Here is a 26,954-nt window from a genome sequence, read left to right as displayed (position 1 = left end):
AAGTTTATGAAGCCCACAGGAAAAGATTTTCAGTTTAAACTTTTTGAGAAGACCTACACGAGGAAACTAAACATTATACAGGACATTTGAAGAGTACCTCTTCTGTACATTAGTATAAATCTCACCAAAATTTCTTATGTGAACTCCCTGGGAATATATCACTAAGCAAAACCAAGCTAAAAATATGATTCATCACATATCATTTTAATTGCAATCTCTTCAGAAGCACATCTATTACAGAGAGTTGAACTGAAGGCATACTTTTGAGACTGTCATAAATTAGAAGTCAGCAAACTTTTTCTACAAAGGGCCAGATAAATATTTTAGGCTTTGCAGACCACATGGTCAATTCCAACTACTCAACTCTGCTGTTATAACACAAAAGCAGACAATTTATAAATAAGTATGACTATATACCAATAAAACTTTATTTACAGACACAAATTTGAACTTCATATAATTTTAATATTTCACAAAATACTCCTTTTGATTTTTTTCAACCATTTAAAAAGGTAAAGACCTCTTTTAGCTCACTGGCTGTACAAAAACTAGTGATGGGCCTAATCTGGCCTATGCGCCATAGTTTGCCAATCCCTGTCATAACTGGGGTTAACTTAGTATCCTTTTTAAATGTATTATAAACTAGTTCATTTCCTCTCATAATATCACTACACAATAGGAAGGTACTGGCTCCATAATGAAGATATGAAAAGTAAGCAGTGAAACAATATTAATTCCAAGTCATATTCATTATAATAAAAACACAAGAAATTATAGACCTCCTTCACCCAATATAAGAGAGACATCATTCTCTGGAAGCAGACCTAAGGTACATCAATCCTTGATTTCTTAAGTGTTTTTATATTACTAATTTAATATTGTAAAGCTGACAGAAAATATCAAGTAGTCCATTCTTGAATCAAGTATTATTATTTCATAAGAAAAGTCAGAAATACCTCTAAAGATTCTAGTATGAAGACATATTCTTGTTTTCAATTTTTAATTTTTATTATTGCTTGGCTTTCTTTTTTTTGCATATTGTTTACTGTTTTGTATAGTTTTAAAAATGAATTTTTAAAATAAGTTATGCAAGTTTAAGAAGGCTGGCATACAAATTTTCAAAATCATGAAAACGTACAAAGAGAAATTCTCATTTAAAAGTCTTTCTGAAGGATTAGGCAGGCAATATATTAAGAGTAAACTAACATTTATTGTGTACTTACAATGAGCCCAATATTAATAAGTGCTTTCACACACGTAAATTCACTGCATCATTCACCTTCACCTCCTATGTACAGTGCTATTACTATCTGATTTGACAAAAGAGAAAGTGAACGCAGAGAGATATTATAAGGTAACTTGTCCAAAGTTACAGAATGAGTAAATGACAGACCTAGGATATGAGCCCAACCAAGTCTGGCTTCAGAGTCTATGCTTATAACTCCTGGGTTGTACTGCTTTTCAAATTTGAGTAAAATTATCCACTTTGTACTTAATATTGAAATTAGAATGTCTCTCAAATGCATATGTCAAAGGCAAGCTTTCGATATACTGAAGGTACTAGTTTCATATCCTCTTTTGGGTCCTTCTTTTGTTTGGATATGACTTGGTAAGTGCTGAGTGGCTATGTATTTACTAGACACTTTAAAAATAAGTACTACATGCAGATGAAAATGAGTACTATGGAAGTTGTGAAAAATACAGTATGAAGAGTTAGGAAAAAACCTGATTCTGTTACTTGCTGTCTAAGTCACATTGGCAAGCTCTTTAATCCCTAAATCTCACCTATTGCACTCAAAATAGAGGTATTTCTTCCAAGGGTACCATGGTCAATTAAGATCACACATGCAATCTATTATTAACAATATAAAACAGTATTTTCATGAGAAAAAAAAAAAGCCAGAACACACTGTTGAAAAGGCAAAAACCTGCATTCCAAGTATTAGTGATATTTTGATCTTCTATTAGTCAAAAAAGAAAAAAATCTTGACAAGAAAACAAGTCTATTTTAGCTTTGACCTTATGGAGTCATGCAAAATAATACAAAACACATGGCTAAAATCTTAAAAAGTAATCTTGAAGCAGACCCATGAAAAACTACCAAGTTTTACTTTTCATCTCCTTAAGCACTGTCAAATTTTCATGAGAATAACTTAAATTTCATGACAATTAACTTACATTTTATTCTGGTTTCATTTTAGAATTTGGTTATGGATGTGTTATCTTGTGTGAAAAGATACTAAAGCAGTTATGCATATACCCAGTACAATATTTATTAAACAGCTATGTCAGTCTCTGAATTAGGATCAGGAAATATCTGCAAGGAGGTAAAAATTATAGAGCAGTTATAAAGTTCTTAAAGCCTCTAAGTCTAAAGCACAATGACATAACATCTTAATAGTGCTTAAATACTACACAGTTTATCAAACAATCTACCTGTAAAGCAACACAGAACTTACGAGGAAGCAAAGTAAAAGGTAAAAGCAACACTATTTAGGTCAATATGTTTTTTAAGTTTCAACATTAGTAAACTAATATCTCATGAATTTGCGTCAATTAAAAAGAAACCTCTCATGACCTGGCCAGTTAGCTCAGTAGGTTAGAGCATCATCCTGATAAGCCAAGGTTGCGCGTTTGATCCCTAGTCAGGGCACATACAGGAAGCAACCAATGAATCCACAGATAAATAGAACAACAAACCGATGTCTCTCTCCCTCTGTTCCCTTTCCTGTCTCTCTTTAAAATCAGTAAATACAAATTAAAAAAAAAACCTTCTCCAATATATATTAACAATCAGGGAAACGCCTACATTCTACCTACTTTTAAAAAAGAAACTTGAAGCAGATCACTTACTTCTGCTGAATTCAGTATGCAATTATAAAGGTCATAATTCACTGGTATTGAATAAACTTGCCACCATTCCCACCAATTAGGGACAAAAAAGGGAATTAAAACATTTTGGCATCATTCAAGCAAAAATTCTGGCTACCTTAATTCATGATTTCACTATACCGTTACACAATTACCACTGTTATATCTAATAAAACAGAGAAGGAAAACTCTGACTCCAAAAAACCTCCGCTGCCTTGTGGCATACCTCTTCAGGGGAAAGGCTAAGGGAGTAAACCCCGACAGAAAATCCGGAGCCGGAGTCCCTAAGGCGGTTTGACGTTGTAGTCAACACCGGCAACTCCTGCGGCGCACCTGAAGCCAAGCTGTATTGACTCCGTCTTTCCCTTGGACCCTTCAGCTGCGAATAGAGGGGGGGTCTGCTGCATGGGCAACAGCAGACCCTCCATATCACCCTGCCCAGGCTCTGTAGCTTCAGCTTCACTGGAGAGGACACTCCAGTGTCATCGCAAGATGTCGATTCAACATGGGAGGAGACAGATACCGTGTCACTCCCGAGCTGGGCTGCACAGCCATTCTCGGCGGTGCAGATAGACTCTTAAGAAGCTACACCATCGTCTCTCGAGACGGACGGCTGCCGACGATCTAATAAAAATTAAATCATTTCTTCAGCCTGGCTCAGTTGGTTGGGCATCATCTCATAAAGCAAAAGGTCGCCAGCTTGATTCCCTGTCAGGGAATTGCACATTAATGTTTCTCTCCCTCTTTGACTCCCTCTCTTCGCCCCTAAAACCAGATATTTTTTTAAAAAAATAATTTCTTCAACCATTTTTTATTAAACACCCCCCAAAATACAAAGTCATATTATTTCTATGAGAATAATATCTCAAAGTACAAAGCATTTCAAGGATAAAAAGCACTGAAAGTAATAAAAAGCAAAACCTACAAAAGTACACCAACTAACTCTAAATTGGCAAATATTACTAGATGTTTTTTATAATGTGTAACTATTAGCCCTGGCTGGTGTGGCTCAGTGAATTGAACACCAGCCTGTGAACCAAAAGGTCGCCAGTTCAATTCCCATTCAGTGCACATGCCTGGGTTGCAGGCCAGGTCCCCAGTGGGGGTGCACGAAAGGCAACCACACGTTGATATTTCTCTCCCTCTCTTTCTCCCACCCTTCGCCTCTCTAAAAAATAAATAAAAACAGAATTCTGGTCAAGATTGCAGCATAGGCAGACATGGCACACCTCTTCACACAACTACATCAAAATTACAATTAAAATGTAGAACCACCATCATTCAGAACCAATAAAAATCAAGTTGAATGGGAGTCTGACAACTGTGGAATTAAAAAAAACACATCCACCCAGACTGGTGGGAGGGGTGCAGATGTGGAACAGGCTGACCTCACACCCACAACTGGTGGATAAAAATTTGGGAGAGATCTCTCAGGAGTGAGGAGTCCTGGCCCCACACCAGGTACCCCAGCACCAGGTTCCACTGCCAGGAAGGTAAGTCTCCACACCTTCTGGCTCCCCAAACCAGCAGGATTGAGTCTGTGGAAAAAACTGCTGGAGCCCCAAGCAGTTCCTCTTAAAAGAACCCACAGATGGACTCACCTACTCAGACTCACTCCCTCTGAGCTCCAGTGCCGGGGTGTTGGCTAAACGGCACCAATGACATACTGGGAGAGGCTGAGTATCTAGCACTGGGGTGAGCAGAGGCCTTTGTCCCTCTTCTGAGCTCTGGCCCTGCCAAGCCATGGATCGGGCAGGCTGATGCCATATCTGAGACTCCATCAACCTAATACTGTTTGACCTGCCTTGTAGGTCCCCAGAGACTCTGCCCAACCCAACTTAAGGGCCCACCCAAACTGCTTTTCCATATGAATGGCTGGTCCTGGCTCACGCTGCACAAATTCCCAAATCCACTCAAACAAACAACAGCTGGCCTGGCACTAGCAGCAAGCAACCTAGATTCACAACTTGGCTTCACCTGGGAATCCCCAAGCCCAGCACAAGTAGCACCCATCTCAGATTGCTTTGCAGCTCAGCCAGGGTGGCCCTGGGCATAACACAGATGGGGGCTGACCTTGGCCTGCACCACCCAGGAAACCCCCAGGGCCGGTGTAACCAGTGAACAGCTAGAGACCACGTTGCCAAAATGAGGAGACAAAGAAACGTGGCCCAAATGAAAGAACAGATCAAAATTCCAGAAAAAGAACTAAACAAAATGGAGATAAGCAATCTATCAGATGCAGAGTTCAAAACACTGGTGATAAGAATGTTCAAGGAACTTAGTGAGGACCTCAGCAGCATGAAAAGATCCAGTCAGAAACAAAGTATACACTAATTGAAATAAAGAACAATCTACAGGGAAACAGCAGTAGAGTATACAAAGCCAAGAATTAAATCAGTGAGTTGGAACACAGGAAGCAAAAACAATCAAAACAAGAAGAAAAAAGTCCAAAAAAAAAAAAAAGGATAGTATAAGAAACCCCTGGGAAAACTTCAAGAGGTCCAACATTCGTATCATTGGGGTGCCTGAAGGAAAAGAGAAAGAGGAGGAAATTGGAAATCTATCTGAAAAAATAATGAAAGAAAACTTCCCCAATTTGGTGAAGGAAATAGACACACAAGTCCATGAAGCACAGAGAGTTCCAAACAAGATGGATGCAAAGATGACCACTCCAAGACATACTGTAATTAAAATGCCAAAGGTTAAAGATAGAATCTTAAAAGGAGAAAGAGAAAAGTAGTTATCTACAGGGGAGTTCCTATAAGACTGTCAGTTGATTTCTCAAAAGAAACTGCAGGCTAGAAGGGACTGGCAAGAAGAATTCAAAGTGATGAAAAGCAGGGACCTACGGCCAAAATTACTCTACCCAGCAAAGCTATCATTTAGAATCGAAGGGCAGACTAAGAGCTTCCCAGACAAGAAAAAACTAAAGGAGTTCATCATCACTAAACCATTATTACATGAAATGTTAAAGGGACTTATTTAAGAAAAAGAAGATCAAAACTATGAATAAAATGGCAAAAATATATATCAACAATTGAATCTAAAAAACAAAGGAAGCAAACAAGAACAGAGACAGAATCCCGGATACAGAGAGCATCTTGAGGGTAGCCAGATGGGTGTGGGGGGAATGGGTGAAGAGGTAAGGGGCTAAGGAAGTACAAATAAGTAGTTACAGAATAGCCATGGGGATGTAATGTACAGTATAGGAAATGGAGCAACCAAAGAACTTATCTGCATGAGCCACGAATATGAACAATGGTGAGGGAGTGGGGGGTGCTGGATGGAGGGGGAACAGAGGGGGGAAATCAGGACAACTGTAATGGCATAATGAATAAAATGCAATTTTAAAAAATTAATAGAAACATTAAAAAAAAAAAATTCACCCAACTTGAGAATCAGTTGTATTGCTTGCTAATATCGAAATCCCTCAGAGGCTTAGAAACAGAACTAGCCATCAATACCTATGGTATCAGCCCAGATAACATGAGAAAAGAACAGATGAGACTCAATGAGTCTCATTCAGTCACAGTACCGCCTTTCATTCATCCATTAGAGTATCTTTAAGAAAATACCAGTGATGTTATTACTCTATTATTTAAATTGGTTGAATGAATTTTTAAGTATAGACTTTACTGATTATAGACTAAGACTTCACAACCTCTAAGAATGGTGCCATCTCCCAAGCTAACTGAAATAACCAAGAGCATTTGGGACTTAGTGACTGAAATAGTATATTTGATTCTTTTAAAACCATCATTATCAAGATATTGAATAAAGGCTTAAAGTAATTTAACTGCATGAGTCTCAAATATCCACTTAAGATTTCTAGTATTATCATGCCTAAGAGAAATGGCACTGGGAAAAACTATTGTCCATATTTTATTCCCATGATGTAGAAAAACCTCAAAACACCTACTGGATGATTGGGAGGGAAAAAATGTTGGAAACTGGTGATTATAACCATACACTGTAATGTGACCTCTTAAGTAAGGAGACTAACATTAGGCTAAGTAGGGACTCTGCACTAACCCATTCCTCACGCCTTCTTTGCTCAGTCAGGTATTTAAATCACATCACTCAAATTATTACATGTGAGTGGAGAGTTTCCATGACAAAATGATTACTAAATGCTAAGATCATTTTACACTAGGTAAATAACCTTCTCTAATAATCACAGGTTAACAGTTCTGTATTTAAATAAGAAAAATTTCTAGAGAAAGGTCACAGAGCTGTGCTTTTTAACACTGTATTATCCTGTTCAATATTTTCATGGTGACTTGAATAATGAAAAAACAGGTCTGCTTATTCAGCTCAAAGTGATCAGTGGATAAGTACAATTAATAAACTTATAATCACTAGGCTAAAATGATAGGTCAAAAGCATCTGAAGTTTGTAAGAAATAAGTCTGTAAGAAATAAGTCTGTAATTAGGTTTAAAAAGTTCTTTCACTAGTTCAAGGCAGAGGACTGGCTTGGCAACAGTTCATTTGAGAAATTAGGCTTTCGGTGTATATAAGCCTAACAAAAAGTCAAAAGAATTAGACAGCTATAAAAACTAATGGAATTTTAGGTCCTATGCAGAAAAGAATGCATCCAAAACAAATGTCTTAAGAACAGTGAAGTGTCTGGAAATCATGGAGCACACTGAAAGAACCAAAGGCACTTAGTCTGAAGACAACGAAAGGGAAACATCTGATCAGTCTGCAAATATAGGGTGAAGCAACAGTAGGTTTACAGTTGTTCGTATGGCAAATCATACATACAAATAAATAAATGGTAATAAAAGAACAAACTGTGTTTACAAGAGTAAACCTACTTTTGCCACACTTGTATTTGAGGTATTATCATGATTAATATCTGAATGAGAAGCCAGGGCTTCTCAAACTTATCTGTGGTAAAAGAATAATTTTTTTCCAGTCATTATAGACACTTATAAAATACAGTTAATAATACCATGACAATGGAAAATTGCTATAAAAATATCTAAATGCTTAGTCTCAGTTTCTATACTTAATTCATTGTGAACAGGTAAGCAAGTCATAGCTCCTCACTTTGAGTAGCTTTATTCCATCTGTAGTAGAAAAAAGAAGTAAATCAAAGGGAACCATTTTATGGAGAGTTAAATTTCAGCTTGAATTCCTAGCAAATACATGTGTCAAACACTGGAAAGGCTCAAAGCCCTACTCTCACTTCAGAAGATTTTAGAGAAAGAATTTATGTCAAATAACCTATGAAGTTGATTCCTGCACTGAAAGGATGATTAAATTAAATCACTGTATTAAGAATCTCTCTTGCATCTATGCTTCTGTGAGGCCAATCAAAAGCAAATATACACAAAACCCTTAAAGTAGCCAATAAAAAGTAATCAAAGTATACTTACAAAATCAATTTTACTGTATTAAGTAGAACATATGTGAAAAAGGAAAAAGACAGGGGAAAAAAAAAAGAGACAAAACACTATGTAAATTATAATTAAGAAACCTTAAATATGTGAGAATAGAGGACCAGTTTTCCTTTTTTACTCATTACTGACTATATAAATATTCTGACTGCCTCTTCAAAGTTTAAAACTGCTCTCACAACTCAAAGCACAAAACAAAGATTCTTTTTCTTCTTAAGAAACACACTGAGGAACACCACTGCCATCTTAGATTCTCACCTTTGAGTGAACCCTCTGCCACCAAGGTTTAGCCATATAGACTGTGCACCTATCTTGACCATGACCCAACTGTACTACTGGCATAAACTATTAACAGTCTTCTCATCTGGCTAAATCAATTGCCTTCCAGTGGTAACTACTTAAACCAGTCAGTCTTTCCCAACTACAGTCTAACGGAAACAGAAAAGTGTACTTCCCCATATTAATTCCTGATCAACAGCAATTTCAGACTTTCAAATATAAACTTTAAATAGTTGCAAAGTATTCAGGCAAAGGCTACAGCTGTTGCCTCCTTTCTGTAACCCCTGAGCCTTCCTCCGAATTCACCATCTTACATAAAAGCTGATAATGGCCCCCACTACTACTATCAACATCTAGTTTGTGGAGGCTTCTTATGTACAGATGCTACACAGTAATCTATAGCATCTTGTTAACAACAAGGTGGCACCCAAATCAGGTGTCTTCACTAATTACCACATGCACATACACTTCTCTGGAATTTTAAGTGGATGTCCCCAGGAGAAAGCCTCTTGTAATTCCTGCAATTGCACCTTATATAGTTGCATTTAAATATTTTTTCACAGCTAATCTGGTGCACAATTTTCCAAATTTCTGATCTAAAATACCACCAATAATGAATAACGTTTTTTTTTAAAGAAGCAAATATTAGTAGTGACATCAATAAATTAAAATACAAAACAATGAAAGCAAACCTGTTATAGAAAAGAAACAGTGAGACACACAGGATAGCAAGTAAGTTAAAATGACAGAAAAAGAAAATTTATCCCTCAACATTGAGGATGATTCAGAGGAAGAAAACAAATCCAAAGTGAAAATTACCATATACTTGCCAGATTTCTTTTAAAAATCAGACTCAAAATCTGATAGACTCACATTTAAACATGAGTATTTAGACTGTTACACTTTGAAATATTCCTGGAATGTTAAGAAATCACCTGTGCTGAGCCCTTTTCCACAAGTTCGTTCGGGGGCATGAAGACTTTAAACATTTTAAGTATGAGCTCCAAAATAAATTCTCAATTCTGAGAAACATTTGAAAATCACCTGTTTTGTCTCTCAGTATTCTGTAGCTCCCTGTGGTCCCTTTTCAGGTGTTTGGTCAAAGATGTAAAGTATTCTTTTAAAAGATTCTGGAAAGGTTGTTGTTTCTCTGGACTAATTATCTCACTAGGAGGAAAAGTCAAATTAAACTTCTCTGCAGCACTCTTTACTTTCCTTGGTACAAGTCCAGCAATATCATCTCCACAATGTCGACAAAAACTAATCACCACAGAAACATGAGTATGTGATTCCCGATCAGCATTAATAATATTTTTTAGCTGTTCATAGATTAAAGAAAGACCTTCCTTGTCGGTAAAAATCCCAACTATTGTCAATTCTGCAATGAAACGCAAATCAGTTCTTAATTTGGTAATGTTCGGTGTTTTCTCTTCTTTCCTTGCTTCAAAATGTTTTTTCCAAACCTGCAGAAGTGATGGGGCAAAGTCGACATAGCGCTGGTGAAACAGAGAACATAAGTGCACAGCACAATTCACATCAGATATTTTTAGTTTTGCTTCCACAATAGAAGCTACAGCTTCTGCAATGTATTTGCTTAAATTTAGGCCATTAAAATCATGGGACAAGGAGTCTCTCTGTTGTTCTGTAATAGTTTTAAGTTTCTTGACAAAAGCGGTATTTTTCTTCAAACTTGAGTCTAGACGGCTAAAGAAATTTTCCTCTGGTCGGCTGTCTGGAGCATTTTGGTTTTTGCTACGAAGTTCCTTCCTTAACTGATGTCGTTCCCAAGCTTCTTGATGAAGCTGAAGAGATTCTTCTTTTTCTCTATATAAAAAAAAAGTAAATATAATACCATTTACTTCAAAGCATCATTGCCAAATCCCGTAAGAGTGAAAGCCAATGAAAAAGTAATCACATAAGCATCAGAATCCAGTAAGAACAAAAGCTGCAAAAAGCCCTTTCACTATTTTTAAAGACATTTTATTAATGACTTGAAATAAGAACCCACTATACTGATAAAGCAGAGATGTTTAACTAGATTAAAAATCATTCTGTCAACTCATAAACTCAATGAATAAAGCACTTCTGTTATTTATATCTCAATAAAGGTGAAAAAACAAACAGATAAAATACGTGATGCTTAATATGAAAAATATAAAATAATATGCTTGGGAAGGCTATAAAACTTAAAACCGGTAAATGAATTGGGAAAACAGGAAAAAATAATTGTCCCTAAGATCACTTTGGCTAAAGAATAAACATTATAAAAGAATACATTAAAAATGTTTTGAGAAGTACCATTTTTCCACACTTAAGTATTAACCAAACCTTTTATAAAGCCCTGGCCAAGTAACTCAGTTGGTTGGAGTGTCCATCCTTACACCAACAAAAGATTGTGGGTTTGATTCCTAGTTAGGACACAAGCCTAGGCCTTGGGCTCAGCGCAGTCCAGCACCTTCGGGAAGGCAACTAACTGCCAATTGATGTTTCTCTCTCACATAGATGTGTCTGTCTATCTCTCTGTCTCCGTCTCTCCTCCTCCCACTCTCCCTCCTTCCACCTCACTTCCGATCTCTCTAAAATCAATAAATATATCCTCAGGTGAGGATTAAAAAAAAAGTACCTTGCTACATTTGGGTCTTAAAATTCAAGTATAATTTTTAAAATTTGGAAAGGAACCAGAAGAGAACTGACTGTAGGATAAAAGCCATTTAATAAAAGGTTAACAAACTCACTTTATCCTGAAAAGAGGTAAAAACAAATTTACCTATATTTTGATTAAAAAGATGAAACATGTTTAAATTGCAGAAGTAGTGAAATAACTTGGGCAGGAGTGGGAGAATGGCGACAATCAGACTTTGAGGTTTCTTAGATACCAAAATATGTAACTTTAAAATAAGTATTTCTTAAAAAGTAGATTTTCATGCCCTGACCCGTGTGGCTCAGTTGGTTGGACACTGTCCCACAAAGTAAAAGGTCACTGGTTCGATTCCCGATAATGGCACATGCCTGGGTTGCAGGTTCAGTCCCAGGTTGGGGCACGTGTGAGAGGCAACCGATAGATGTTTCTCTCCCTCCCTTTCGCCCCATTCCCCTTCTCTCTAGGAATGAATAAATTAAATCTTTTTTAAAAAAGGTATATTTTCATCTTTTTGAGGTAATCTTCCCTGAGCTACCCTATAATTCTGATTTTTTTTTCCCACTACAAGTCACAATATATTAACAGGGAGTTGCATCCATCACTGAATGGGAAGAGGAACACATGAGCATCTCTTGGAAGTCTCCCAGCCACACACACAGAGAGGATTAACAGTGAGTACACTTTTAGAAACTATAACTTGAGCAGGAGTGCATTATATATATGCATTAAGTAACTCAATTTTCATCTGTATTAAAAATACTTTAAGATATATAATGAAATATGTACAGGCGAAATAATGTGATGCTTTAAAATACTCCAGGGGAAAAACGTACATAATTGTTGAAGCTGCGTAGAGGGGGAAGAGGGGATGTCATTATTCCACTCTATTTTCCCCCCCAAAAGTTGAGTCGTCCCCCACAAAAGTTGGGTTTTTGGTTGTTGTTTTAAACTCTTTGTATTAGAGGGGAGAGGGAGGGTTTCACTGAAACTGAATAGCCTTGTGATTAAAAAAAAAAAGTAAAATATAAAGTAAATAAGAAACTCAAGAATCATGGTTCTAAATATTCCAAAACTAGAATACGTAACTACTGCCTTCTAGACTTAAGGCTCCAGTTCCTCATTAAAAATAGAATCGAAGTACTGTACTAAAGAACTTTTGTAAGAAAGTAGGTGGCTAAGCTATTCTAGAGATCCATAACAATTTATGTTTGCAAAAAGCTTTTTAAATTACATATGTAAAGAGAAGAGCTCCTGCTATTCAACAATTGTCATTTGTGCTACATGCTTGTTGTCTTCCTATGAGGACTACACCTTGTTTTCCACCATTTACTATACTACTTGCATAGATTTACAAGGTTAAAAATAAATTTATAAAGATAAGAATGAGAGGCATTATAGAATTGTACTTAAGGACAAAAATTTTAAAGTCAGCCCCGCCTAGGTTAAAAACCCCACACTCTACTGCTTACTGTGACCTCTGGCAACTTACTTAACCTCTTTAAGTTTTAAGTTTTGTTAATCTGTAAAATGAGGATCATAAAACTTCATTAGGACTGCCTCAAGGATGCATACATGTACTGATACACTTTCTAGTTAGTGCCTGGCACATAGTAAGAACAAAACAAATAGTAGCCATGAAGAACTAAAAGAAAGTTTTTTTAATAAAACAAAATCTAGATTACCTATACCTCAAGAAATATTTATTAAAGATCACTATTATTTAATTCAAAGAATTAAAGCACTGTTGTAAGCATGCCTCTAGTCAGTGAAACTACCAGAACATATAAGATATTCCCAACTCTTAAGGAACTGCACCCCAAAAGTTTTACTTCAAATAATCATTTATCCAAAACAGTTCCACCTTCCCCTGTCTCAAATCAATCAGCAAATGATCTTACTTCAACTGGGCAGCTTCTTCCTCTTGTTGTCGTTTTGCCTGTTCTTCTTGCTTCTTTCTCTCTTCCTCTTCATGCTTTTTTTCTTCTTCCTCTTTTTTCTTTAATTCCTCTTCTACCTTCACCTTTTCTTCTTCTTTTTTCTTGCGTTCCTTGTCTTCTTTTTTCCTCTTATCATCTTCCAGTTTCTTCTTTTTATCTTCAGGGACCTTAATAACCTCCTTCTTGGCAGGGAGCTTGATCTCCTCTTTTGGTTTCTCCCTGTTGCTCACTGGCCGCCTTTCACCACAGTCCTTTTCCTTGTTGTTTAGCAAAGATTCTTTTTCTTCCATACTTGCTGGCTTTTTACGCTCAGCTGGCATTATGTTACCCAGGACAATCTATAAGAGTAAATGAACATCAGTATTGTAGGTGCAGTGACTTTTTTAATAATTTCACACTGTATCTTTAAACAAAACATATTAAGGCAACTTGACAACTGTGAGAGATTAAATAAATGCATGCAAAATAAATATTACTTTTGTGAGAAAATAATTTATCAGACACTTTCCACATTCTATCATAATTAGTTATGCCCAAGTACTTTTTCATTAGCAAAAAAGTCAAACACTCCATATACTCATCACCCAAATTCAACCATTATCAACTCATAACAATGCACTTAATTATTAATACTTCAGTATGTATCAGACATTTTAACACATTGAGTATAGGTGGCGAGAATTCTCATCATTTGTAAAAGGCATTTAAATTCCCCGGTACGCAATGTGTTAAATCAGTATTAACCCCAATGTTTCACATCCGTTAAGAGCCACTAGTGACACTATTTCATACAACAGTCAATAGTATTTAAGTGGAAGCATGAGTTTTTGTCTCCTATAAATCAACTGACAAAACAGATAACAGAATTCACAAATGTTACCTCATTCTTCTAACCTTTTCAAACTTTCAAATACAAAAACTGTTACTACTTCAAATTAGACTAGACCTTTAAACTCTTCATTAGTATTAGTCAAGGTGAATATATAATTAAACACAATTATAAAAACCTGTACATTCTGTTCTTTACTTTCAGCACTACTGTCATTATGGGCAAGATAATTCTTTTGTTTCAGAGTTTTTTTGGTTGGATAGGGGGGTAGGGCAGTTAACGCTATCCTGTGTATTATACCAAGTTAAGCAGCATCCCTGCATTCTATGCAGTAGATGTCAGTATATCTCCCCTAGTTCTGACAACAAAAAATTACTCCAGATATTTCCAAATGTCCTCTGAGGGCAAGATCACCACCAATCAAAAACCACTGCACTAACCATATGTGGCAACTAACACATGAATTAATTAAAATATAAATAGAATTTGAAATTCAGTTCTTCATAGCCACTATCCATACTTCAAGTTACCGATTCCACATGTGGCTAGTGGGTACCAAATCAGACATTTACAGATATAAACCATTTTCATCACCACGCGAAGTTCTAATGGATAGCATTGGTCTATAACACAGGCTTTACTGTATACAATTAGCTGGAAATAAACTCTGGAACAAAAAAATATATATTTCCCTGCAAAATTCAGGATTTTTCATTTCTAAAAATGAACATCTCTACTTAGAACTAGTGTCTTACTATTGCCCTGACTGGTGTGGCTCAGTTGGCTGGGTATCGTCCTGCAAAGGTCAGCAATTGATGTTTCTCTCTCACATACATGTTTTTCTCCCTCTAACTCCCTCCCTTCCCCTCTCTAAAAATAAATAAAACTTTTCCTATAAAAACAAAAAGAATTAGTGTCTCAATATAATTTTTTATGGATAGTGTTCCATGTTTTAACTAAGTCATGTGCAAGTTGTATGAGGAAAATCCAAATATTTTCTATTTAACTTCCTAGTTTTTTATTAAAAACTAAAGACACACACAGTATTCAGATATTTTCAAATATAGGTTTTAAGTTACAGCAATAAAAACTAGGTTAGCAAACAAAATATATGCAATAACATTTTATTACTTAACACACAAAGCACTTATTTCAGCACTTTAATAAAATGTTATCACAGAAAGACCAACTAGGACAATAGAAGCACTTTAATTTTTGAAGGCACATGTCAGCCTGTACCTTTTCTGTCATCTCTTCCTTCCCCTTTCTCTTTTACTCTCTTACTTTCCTCCACTCACATGTTCTATGCCTGTGTTTTGACAATGACACCCAAAACACAAAACCAAATAAACAAAAAGGCTGTTAATCCTAGTCAATTATTGAATATGCAAGAGCATAACTACTTATTTATGTAGCAAGACAGTGTAAACATTTATATTATCTGGGCAGTATAGTTATCAATTCTTACACTGTTCAATTAAATATCCATCTTTAATGTGAAAATATCATGCCCTAAAGCAAGCAAACTTTCAAGAAAGAATAATGCTAATAGCTACAACTCACTGGTCCATATTAAACATATAATTTATCTCATTTAATACTAAAATCTTTATGAGGTGGGTATTATTTTCCCTACTTATAAATGCGTAAACTGAGACTTGACCAAGTAACCTGACCAAGGCCTCCACAGCTGGTGACAGAGATGGAATCTGATAAAGCCATATTCTTAACCAAAGTTATTATGAACCTTGAGAGTACCAAATGATAAGTTGGAAGACTTTATGACAGATAGTAAGAAAAATCACAGAATTACGTATATCAGGATAGAAAGAGCCCCTGGTAACAGATAAGGAGTTTTTACATTAGTTTTTAAATCTTAGCTGATTCTAGCTAAAATGTTTGGGGACAAGATAAGTCTTAAGTTGCCAATACAATCTTATTTAGGGGTATCTGTCATTATGTGCAAAAAAATGTTTAAATGTTTATATAGATTTTGTATTTTGATATTAAACATTAACAAGGAGTACTCAACTAAATTGCATCTAAATTTACAATTAATGTCATTTTTGAAGATATAGATATTAACTTCTGTTAAAACATTAAGAAATATACTTGAAATCTAACAAACTTATAAAGGATCATCATAAAGGCTCAACAAACTCATAAAGGCTCAACAGAGTCTCCCATTTTTGACTCCCTAGTCTTCATTTATGTAATAAACATTTAAGTGCCTACTCGTATCAAACCATAGTAGGCACTCACGAATTAGATTGTGTCCTAGAGCAATTAAAAGATTCTAAATAAGACCCTTAAGTCTTGGTAGTGGTATCTTCTTTGAATCATTTCATCCTTATACTACAAATATATACTAGGTATACTTGGAACTAAATTTCACTGGGAAAAAAAAAAAAGACAAAAATCCAAAGGTTCATGTGAAGGTAGCAATGCAAATGTAAAAAAATAATATGGGCTCTGAAGTCAGAAAAGTGTTAAATTTGCATCCCAACTCTGCAACCTGTTAACTGGGCAACAACAGCTCTGAGTCCGTGTATTGATAAAATGTTAATTTAATGCTAAAATGTCAATTTTATCAATAAAATGTCAATTTCATCAATAGTGTTACCTTTCTTATAAGTTCTTAAACTTCCAGCACCTTAGCTAGCATAAGGGAGGCATTCAATAAATGTTTATTTTCTCTCACAGAGAACACTGAAAAGTTCATCATATAGGACTACTAGATTTTCATCTCCAATTTTCAATCTTTACATTGAGGTGTCAACAGAAGAATGACATGTCCAAGTCTACACTAGTTTAGTGGGTCAAGACTCACTTATCCAGTGCTCTTTCCCACTATATATTCTAACTGTAAGATGTAAAAAGCCAAATAAAATACACAAATGACATAATTCAGATCGGTATGCATTTGTATAATGTCAATTTAAACAGAGCATTAAGTTGAATTTAATGAAATGCTAAACTTCTTTTATTTCTAATAAATCCATGCTTCAATAAAGAGCCAAATATTTTATCTGAAGTGTTTCAAAGTTTTTCAAGTAAAAACTAGACCTTTAAATATTCTAATACCAATGAAATTATTGATCTTTAATTAATTAGCTCTTACAAATTATTTTACTGAGCACAATTACATTCAGATGGTCCTTAAAAGGAAGCCATGCTTTAATTTAAAACCACCTTCTTAGCTTCCAAAATAGTGTTTTACAAGTAAAACAGGTACCAATGGAATGTACTGGGGGGAGAGTGCAGAGAAAGGGGTGTTTCCCTTTTAAAGATATTCCTTTGCAAAGTACCATATGGACTCTGTATGAAATCACAATCAGGCTGCTCTGAAAATATTTCAGAGTAAGAGAATGCCGTTTACCTTTTAATTCTGTAATATTCAAATTTTCTAAGGGAAGAATAGCACAGAAGCATATCGACCAGTCTTTGAATGTAAAGAACATCCTTAGTATAAAGGACTCCTTGAAAGCTTTTACAAGTTTCACCAGAGTTCAAAAATGGTTCTCTTAGTAAGGTGTGTAATTTTTATAAATATCTAAAACTTATAATAAATGAAAAGGATAACACTTTCACTTTGGTCTGATGCTTTCCTACGTACAAGTCCTAAAACAAAAAGAGAGCTGAAGGTCCAGTCCAGTGTGTATCCCTAAGCCTGTGAGCTGGCTCTGCTTGGCCAACCTGGAAACCCAATATCCTGTGATCTCCTCAGTTCCACAGTACTAAGAGCCTAGGGATGAAGGCAAAGTGAGAAATCACCAGCTTATGAAACTGAAGTGAAGTAAACCGAATAATCTATGCCCACCATCCCCAAATCTACCAAAGCCTCTTCCCTTAAACACGCATCTCCCAGAAACCCCTTCTCTCGCTCCACATTCCTCTATCTAACACGCTTCCCCGCCACAACTTCCCTTCCTACGGGTATCCACCGTCACCTTCAACGACCATCCTTGCCCCAACCCTAACTTCGCACCCCACATAACTTCGCACCCCACACTCCCTCACTACCGAAGACCCAGACTCTCTGGCTGGTCTCCCTACTCCACATCCTCCCAAAGGGGCAACCTCCCCACTTCCTCGCCCTCACTTCCCTCCGGCTCCCAAAGAGCTTTCCCCAAGCTCCTCTCGCTCTATTCCACACCCCCAAACACCTTCACTCCGACACAGCAGGATCCCCGCCTCCAGCCGCGAGGCCCAGTCCCAGCATGTGGGGCAGTTGCCCCTCATGCCTGCCCCAGGCCAGGGGCTCCCGCGTTGGTGAGAGCCTCCGAGGAAGGAGTCTGAGGAAGACAACGCTGGACCCGCGGTCCTCTCCCGCTTGCCACCCCCGGAATGCTGGGGTGAGGAGTCGCCTCTTGGGTTCCCTAGGGAGTAGGAGTCCAGGCCGTTGCCCCCGAGCCTCGCTCCTTCCCGGTCGTTGGAGCGGAGGTGACGGAGGTTCTCCAGGACTCACCTCGAGCCTGTTGTCAACATTAGCTCCGGGTTTCCCAGCACCAACTCCAGCACTCAGGCTCTCCCCTCCCCTCCCCCCACCTATCTCGCAGCCGAGGGCCCGCCTTCCCTCAGCTCCCCCTCCTCCCTCCGCCCGCCGGCCCTCCCGCCCGCCACTCACCAGCGCGGACAGGCTGTGAGTGGGGGCGGTGCGAAGGGAGGGGGAAAGGAAAAAGCTGTCCTCTAAATTGCCAGATATAAAACAGTCGGGGTGCCCATCCCCCTGCATACCGATGTCCTTTGCTTAGCTACGGGGTGGGAGATCACGAAAAAGGCTCATATATGTGCTTCACACGTAGAGGTTCGTTTGAAATGATCACTTGAAGAGAGGAGAGAAATTTCTTTTTAGGCAGGCATTCAATAGGATAGCCACAACTAGCACCTCAAGCCAGGGCCCCAGGTGAGGGGAGGAGTGTTCAGAGGGCCGGAGGCAGGAAGTGGATTGGTCGCCAGGAAAGGGAAAGCGCCGGAATTGTAGATGCGCAGGCGCAGGGCTACGGGGGAGGATAAGGGAGGTGGGGGGGCGGCGAGAATGGACGGGGCGGAGCTAACAGGAGGTAAGGAAGGGCGGTGGAACAGTAGGAAAATTACGGAGCGCCAGGAAGGACAAGTTTGGCCACGTGATTCTCGTGGGAGTTTCCTGCGGCGAACCTAAGGAAGAAGTCTAAGAAGGGAAAGTTTGATTGGACTAATTCGAGGGGCGAGGTTGAAGATTTAGGAAATTGCAAAATGAAAAAGCTGAAGAATATGGCTGGTGAGGAAGGCAGTTGGTTAGGAATGGGTCTAGATTTAAGAATGCTATAGACAGACTACGAAAGTGTCCTGGGGGAATTTCCAGGAGCAGTCTTAGGATCGACACAAAAACATGTCAGCGTGAAGAAGAATCAAGGCTTTTTCTATACAGGTCTTAGAAAGTGTCCGATCCCAGCAAGCAAATTTTAAAAATTACAATGGAATTATTTGCCTTTGGTAATTGAATGAAATCGTTCGTTGTTTACTTTCTTTTTGCTTTTTGTTTTTAATGGTTAGTCTTGTCATTACTTCTGAATGCGAACCCAAGTCGACTTTTTAAAATAAGTATCAGCTTATCTACACAACTTACTCCCTTAAATTACTAAATTTGTGTATCTGGCCTCCGATTTTTATGGAAACAGTGCTAGGATCTGCCGAAAGGATCTGATTAGGTGTCCGTACAATTGTTCAGCTTTGGCTGGTCAACAAAGGTACGAATCTGATCTTGATTGTTGTTTGACATTTGGCGCCCCACCCGATTTCCAAGCCCACAAAATGAGCTACCAACCTCAAATGCTTGACTCAGGTGTGGTTTCCCTTTTATTAAGCTTTTTCCCATTTGCCTTTAGTGTTTTGCTTCCCATTTATTCTTAGCACGCAAATTGCTCTCCCAAACTGAGTGTTGATACTTCCTGTATTTGTGTTTTCTTTTCTTTTTTCTTCTTTCATTTCTTTCCTTGTCTTTTCTTTTCAAAGCACTACTAATAGCCCTGGCTGGTGTGGCTCAATGGACTGAGCGCCAGCCTGCAAACCAAAGGATCCTGGTTGAATTCTCAGTTAAGGAACATGCCTAGGTTGCGGGCCAGGTTTCTCATTGGGAGCGCGCCAGAGGCAACCACACATTGATGTTTCCCCTTTCTCCCTCCCTTCCCCCCTTTCTAAAATTAAATAATTAGAATCTTTCAAAAACAAAAAAACAAAAAACACTGCTAATAGGTTAATCATTTAAAAGGTAGTAAAAGAGAAAGACAAGTGCTGTTATCTGTCCCATTATAACTGAGAGAACTGCCCTCAAACACTGATGATAGCCACCCACATTTCAGTTTCCTTTACCTATGCTAGTGATTGATAAATCCTTATTATCCTAAATTAAGTCAATCTTTGCCTTTCATCAGGTGTTGAAAGAAGAGAATGGCATTTTTATTATTTGCTATTTTACATTTTTTATTTTAATTATCCCTTAAGTATTATGATCCCCACTTTAAATGACCTGAGTCACAGAAAGACTAAGTAATTTACTCAAGACCACAAAACTAGTAAGTATATTATCTAATACTACATTCAAGTCTATCTCCAAAAACCCAAGCTCTTTCTGCTATATTCCACTGCCTTTATGTATGCTTTTACGTTGACTGAAAATGCTGCCAATCTTTTTTTCCAAAGAAAGATGTCAAGCTAGCCATCAAAAACCTTATAAGCCCTGGCTGGTGTGGCTCAGTGGATTGAGCTTGTTTGGGACACTGTGCTTCCTGGACCTGTGAGTCTCTTTCCTTCCCTAAATTAGGGAAGTTTTCCTCCATTATTTTTTCACATAATTTTTTAATTACTTGCCCTTCCTCTTCTCCTTCTGGCACCTCTATGATTAGGATGTTGGCACGTTTAAAGCTATCCCAGAGGTTTCTAAACCTCTCCTCATTTTTTTTCAATTCTTGTTTCCTCCTGTACTGATTGACTTTTTTTCTTCCTTATGTTCTAATTCATTGATTTGAACTCCGGTTTCCTTTCCTTCACCTCTAGTTTTGTGTGGATTTTCCTTCATTTCACTTAGTATAGCCTTCATTTCTTCTCTGACATGCTTATCTTATATCTTTTGGAGAGGAGAAGGGAGGGAAACATCCATCAGTTGCCTCTCACACACCCTCAACTGGGGACCTAGCCCACAACCCAGGCATGTGCCCTGACCGGGAATCAAACCTAAGACTGACCTTTTGGTTCGCAGGCTGGCACTCATCCCACTGACCCACACCAGCCAGGGCTCTTTATGGCCTTTTTTTTTAAACGAGAGATATAGAGAATGTATACTAATGGGAATGATCCAGTGGGGAGGAAAATATTAATGATGCAGGAGAGAGGAAAAATGGTAATGTAGAAGAAAATCTTTGCGGCAGTGAGAAGGAATGGAATCTAAAGTACAAGTGGAGCCCTGGCCAGGTAGCTCAGTTGATTGAATCATCTCCTCCCACCCCCACCCAGGTCAGGGCACATACCTAGGTTGCAGTTCAATCCTTGGTCTGGGCATGTACTAGAGGCAACAGATCAACGTTTCTCTCTCACATCAATGTCCACCCCACCCCACCCCCACTTCCTCTCTCTCTAAAATCAAGGAACATATCCTTGAGTGAGGATTAAAAATAAAAATAAATAATAAAGTACAAGTGGAATGAGTGCCTTTGAGAGAAGCAGAGGCATTTCTACATGATCAAGAGAGAAGAAGAGGGAAGCATGTACAGATTCACTTGTAGATTTGTAGGTGGTACTACGTTCTTCTTAATTGGTACTATTTTATTTTCTCACTGAAATTGGAGGCAAGGTCAGCAACTAAGAGCTGGACAGTTAGGTTTAATCAGGATTGTAGCTTTTTTTTTTTTTTTTTTTCCATGACAGTATTGACAGAAAAAGGGAAGAGTAAAGAAAATGGGGGGGGGGGGGGTGTTTGCAAGAGAATGGTTTAAGGATGGATCATGAAATCCAAGCAGGGTTACAGAGAGAAGTTAAGGGACTGTGTGTGTGTGTGTGTGTGTGTGTGTGTGTGGTGTTAATATACAGACAGCAGAGAGGACAAAGAAAACTGTGTGTGTGTGTGTGTGGTGTTAATGTACTGACAGCAGAGAGGGCAAAGAAAACAGTGACCAAAGAGCCAAAATATCTATGAGTTAAAGGAGACAGCCAGAGCCCTGGCTAGTGTGGCTCAGTGGAGTCAGCACTGGCCTGTGAACCAACCAGTCACCAGATTGAATCCCAGTGAGGGCACATGCCTGGGTTCTTGGCCAAGTCCCCCAGTTGGGGCCTCCCAAGAGGCAACCACACATTGATGTTTCTTCTTCTCTCCTTTCCTTCCCCTCTCTTTAAAAATAAGTAAAATCTTTAAAAATAAAAATAAGTTTACATAAAAGTCTAAATTAAAAAAAAATATTTTTTTTAAATAACGGAGACAGCCAAAATATCTATGAGTTAAAGGAGAATTAAAGGAGACAGACACCTGAAGAACTGCAGTAGATGGAGGTATAGACAGAAGTAAGGAGTCCAAAGGAGCTGAGGCTTTTGAAAGAGGATGGAAGAGAACTGGTTTAGAAGCCACAATGGAAAGCAAAGAATATGCATCTCTGAAGTCACACTACATGAGTTCAAATTCTAGTTCCAACATTTACCAGCTATTTGAACTTGGGCTAATTCTTTAACCTGTTTAGATCACAGCCTTTTATTCTTAAATATGGTAACAATAGTACTGTAGTAGTTTTCCATAGTGTTTTGTGAATAGTAAATGAGGTAATTCAAATAAAAGCACTAAGCACTCTGTGCTATTTCTAAATCATTTTAGAAACAATAAACACAACCTAAATGGCTTTGCAATTTGAATAAATGGTGCTTCAAAACAGCCCTTTCTTTGCCCTAACACTGTAACAATGAACTATAAAATGACTTAAAAAGAAGGGAAAGTCAAATCACTGCTTATAATCTTATTTGTCAATTAAATATCTTACAATAATATTTATCAGTTATGTATCAATAAAACGATAAAAAGAAAGGATAAAGGGAGTGTTCTCAGCTATTGTAACCAATAATGACAGATTTGTAAATGTCATCTCTAATTTCAGTTTCACTTCAATTTGTCCAGTAGAATAATCATTCTCAATATTCTTTGGGGTGGTTAATGGGTAAGTGGTGAGAAAGCTAATTCTATGTCATCTAATAGGTCTTAATTCTTTAATTCCTGACCTATATTGCTAAGTCTTTGATGTGGATGAAAATATTCCACATACTTCAAACCTAAAGGGTCCAAAACTAAACGTAATATTGGCTTTTAAGTACATCTACTTCATTTTCTATTTTTATTCTTTTAGTTAATAGTGCTCAAGGAGACTCAGATATGCCACCCCAAAATGTGCCACTTCATGGTAAGGATTATTTTGAGGTGAAGGCAGTTATGAACATATTTAGGAAGAGTTCTCTAGAACTCTCACTTGCCTAAAAGCAGGGCTTGAGCTTCCCTTTGTGTGAGTGTCTACCTGCTCCTAGCCCCCAACCCTCTGTGAGGAAGAAGAGAGTAACTCTCATCAGGGGAGATAGAGTGTCAGTAACCACATGGCTTTGTTTGTGCAAGTAAAATAACTATCTTTCATGTTCCCCCCTGCAAGGGCAGGTCCCTTGTAGTACAGGCTTTCCCTGCTAGGTGTGTGTTTCAGGAACGCATCTGTATCAGCATGCCAGCTGGTGTTGTTGTGAGAGGCTGTGTTTGGCTTCAGTGAGTGTTTTTTGTGGGTTTTTTTTTTTTTTTGAAGACTTTCAGTGTGTTTGCCCATTTCATGATGGGTGATTTACGAGTGCACCTTCCTGCACCACACTGAGTGTTCAGCGGTTTTTGACAAAAAAAAAAAAAAAAAGACATGACCTTGGTGCCCCACCCTTTCTATTCACCCAATCTCACCCCTAGCAACTTTTTTTTGTTTCTTCTGGATGAAAAAAGTCCTCAAAGGGAAACATTTTGCTGATGTGGAAGAGGTGAAACAAACAAAAAAAGAAAATGGCAGAAGCACTAGAGGGCATCAAAATTGATGAATTCAAAAACCATTTCGAGCAGCGGAAAAACGTCTCAATAGGTATTGGATCAAATGGAGAGTACTTTGAAGGTGATTGAAGTTTAAACATGTAAGGATAAACACACAATCTTTTATAAATATCGGGTTCTTTTGGGTCTCCCCTTGTATATTTCCTAGTCACTTACCTATGATTTGTCATCCCTTGAAACCCAAGCCCCCTTCCTTGTTAAAATGTATGTAAGCCCAAAGTCTAACTGCCTCTTTATGTTTCACTTTTTTTTCTGTGAACTCCTATGTACATACACGTACATATTAATAAAACTTGTATGCCTTTTCTCCTGTTATTCTGCCTTGGTAGTTTAATTTGCACCCTCCCACTGAAAGAACCTAAGAGAGTAGAGGAGAAGTTTTTTCTCCTCTCTTCTCCTCTACAAATGCCTTCTTGAAAGAGGGAGAAAAACCTGTGTACTGATGCAGGCATGTGTAGTATTAAACCAGAGTGAAAAGAACAGTCTATTTTAGAGGAAACAATCATAGACTATGAAAGGATAACGTCAGTGCCATTTGCTATGTGGCACCATTTGCTGAGCAAGCCTATGACCTTGTTAAACATGACTGCCATTTTTCTCTTCTGATCCTATGTCCCCAGGACTGGAAATTGCTGGAAAGCAAGAGCAGAACTAACTGCTCCCTACAATGGAACAAACTGCAGCCTCATATTACAATGCCTCAACAGCCCAGGGGCCACACTGCAGCAACATCCCCAACACCCTTTTTTTAATCCAATTATAATCCAATAAAAGCTGAAAGCCCCTGCCTATCAATGTTGGTGTATCTTTCCATTCCATGCCCCTCTCCTTTCTTGGAGAGTGAATAAAAACTACCCTCTACACTTTTCTTCTCTTTGTGAATTCTTTTACAGCCCACATCACTGACTACCCTAACAGACTAGAGTTTTATTTTTGTTTACCATGCAATTTACCAACTCTTATCAGTCCAACTACAGGATTTCATACCCTTTTTTCTGTGATTCAAGCTTTTAACACAGAGAGGTTGAATGGGTGAATGGAGAGAAATAAGTAGACACCTCTTTCTTAGTGTGTGTCAGGCATTAGTCAGTGAGTCTAGTACAGTGATTTTCAACCAGTGTGCCATACAAGGCACGCTTCTGTGCCACAAGAATTTTTAAAACATGGAGTGCCTGACTGTCCATTCAGGGGCACTGACCTCTTCTCCCTTAGACTGTCAAATGAAAAAAATGACAACAGCCAACGCAACAAGAGCTGTCCGGTGTGAATGAATTAAAATTATACCGATTTTTTTTCTGTCAGATCAGCAAAAATATATTGTTGGTGTGCTGCAGAATTTTAGTAATTAGTTTTATGTGTGTCATGGGGTGAAAAGGTTGAAAATGGATGATTTAGTAGATACTGTTTTCCGTGTTCTTATAGATGGGAGAACTAGGGCTTAGCTTGGTTAAATAATGTACCCAGGATGACACAGCTACTACTAAATAGAATCTCTGCTTAGGACTGCCTGATTCCAAAGTTCATGCTCTTATTTAATATTTCCTCCCATTCTAAATGTTCTCCTTACCTTATATAACCAAATACCACACACCGGATAATACAGGTATCTCCTTTTACACAATCAGAATGTAGAATAAGAAAAGACATGATTTTATAACCTAGTTATAACAAGATGGACCAATATATATTAACAAAAATGTCTGCCTAAGTCAGACCAGTGTATTGTTGAATCTTTGCCCATAAAAGCACAAATGAAAGGGGCCTGGACTGGGAAGTAAAGATCTGGTCTTCTGTCTTAGAGTTCAGCTTCTGCACATGTAACATAGTGAAAGTAGGGCAAGTCATTTGTAACCTGTCTGGAACTCAGATGCATCATTTAAAAAATGAGTAGTTTACATTTTATGATCCCTAACTTCATTATTTTAATTTAATTTTGGCAATACACCTTATTGCTTCCAAGTGTTTAAGAATCCAAGTGAAAAATGGTTGCCTTCATAACCCAGGATGATAATGTCACACTGAGAAATATAAATGGAAAAAAAAGTGTTATTACCCAGTCTTCTGGCATCATTTTACTTCTTGTATCAGGTGCCAAGGGCAAGGTAAAGGAATGGGTGTCATTTCTAGATTATTTTTCTTCTGGAAGGTTCTGCACTGCTGGTATAATATATACATTATACTTCCCTAAGTTTTCCCCCTGGAAGCTGTAAAAATAGCCATTTCATTGTGTTTTTCCCATTTAGTCTCATTTATTTTATTATTTTTTTATCCTCACCAGAGGACATTTTTTCATTGCTTTTAGAGAAAGGGGAAGGGGGAGGGAGAAAGAGAGAGATAAACATCATTTTGGTTGGCTTCTTGAATGTGCCCCAACTGGGAATCGAACTCAAGACCTAGGTATGTGCCCTGACTGAGAATCAAATCTGTGACATTTTGGTCTACACAATGACACTTCAACCAGCTGAACCATACCAACCATGGACCATTTCTTCCAATTTAATAGGGATGCCTCTTAGTATTAGTTATTTCATATCCAACATTCAATATCAGTTTAATAATGATAAGCTAATGACAATGCCTATCTGTTTGGAGGCAGAATGTCATAGCAGCCAGTGGAAGAGATATATGAAAGAGTATGTGATTGTTAGTCAGTAAGAAACAATGCTGTGCTTCCTTCATGCATACATTTCTAAAAATTGCTCACATGGGTATGGTAGGTGGCCTCAAAGATGGCCCTCAAAGATCCCTACCTCCTGGTATTCACACCTTTGTATAATCCTCTCTCCTCAAGTGTAAATTGGATTGAGTGACTTCTAGTGAATATGTGCAACAGAGATGATGGGGCATTAGTATCAATATTAGTTTTAAAAATGTAGATTCATTTTGGGCTCTCTCTTCAGCTGCCATCTT

At 37.8% G+C, this 26,954-nt stretch overlaps 1 protein-coding gene across 2 annotated transcripts in view; it reads right to left on the bottom strand.

Moving 5' to 3' along the window:
• UPF2 (UPF2 regulator of nonsense mediated mRNA decay) overlaps positions 1-18,488 on the bottom strand; it is a 116,599-nt gene extending 98,111 nt beyond the window's left edge. For both annotated transcript variants that reach the window (XM_090266543.1, XM_090266544.1), the window contains exons 1-3: positions 18,429-18,488; positions 13,093-13,469; positions 9,598-10,377 (exon numbers count right to left, since the gene is read on the bottom strand). In XM_090266543.1, coding sequence (XP_090122669.1) covers positions 9,598-10,377; positions 13,093-13,451 — 1,139 coding nt within the window. In that variant the 5' untranslated portion in view covers positions 13,452-13,469; positions 18,429-18,488. The remainder of the gene's footprint in view (positions 1-9,597; positions 10,378-13,092; positions 13,470-18,428) is intronic.
• Positions 18,489-26,954: the final 8,466 nt, after the last annotated feature.

Source organism: Furipterus horrens, unplaced genomic scaffold (genome assembly GCF_987537825.1).
Source record: "Furipterus horrens unplaced genomic scaffold, mFurHor1.1.pri manual_scaffold_2, whole genome shotgun sequence".
NCBI lineage: Eukaryota > Metazoa > Chordata > Mammalia > Chiroptera > Furipteridae > Furipterus > Furipterus horrens.
Note: the sequence above shows the minus strand (reverse complement) of the source record. Positions and strands in the feature narration are given on the sequence as shown.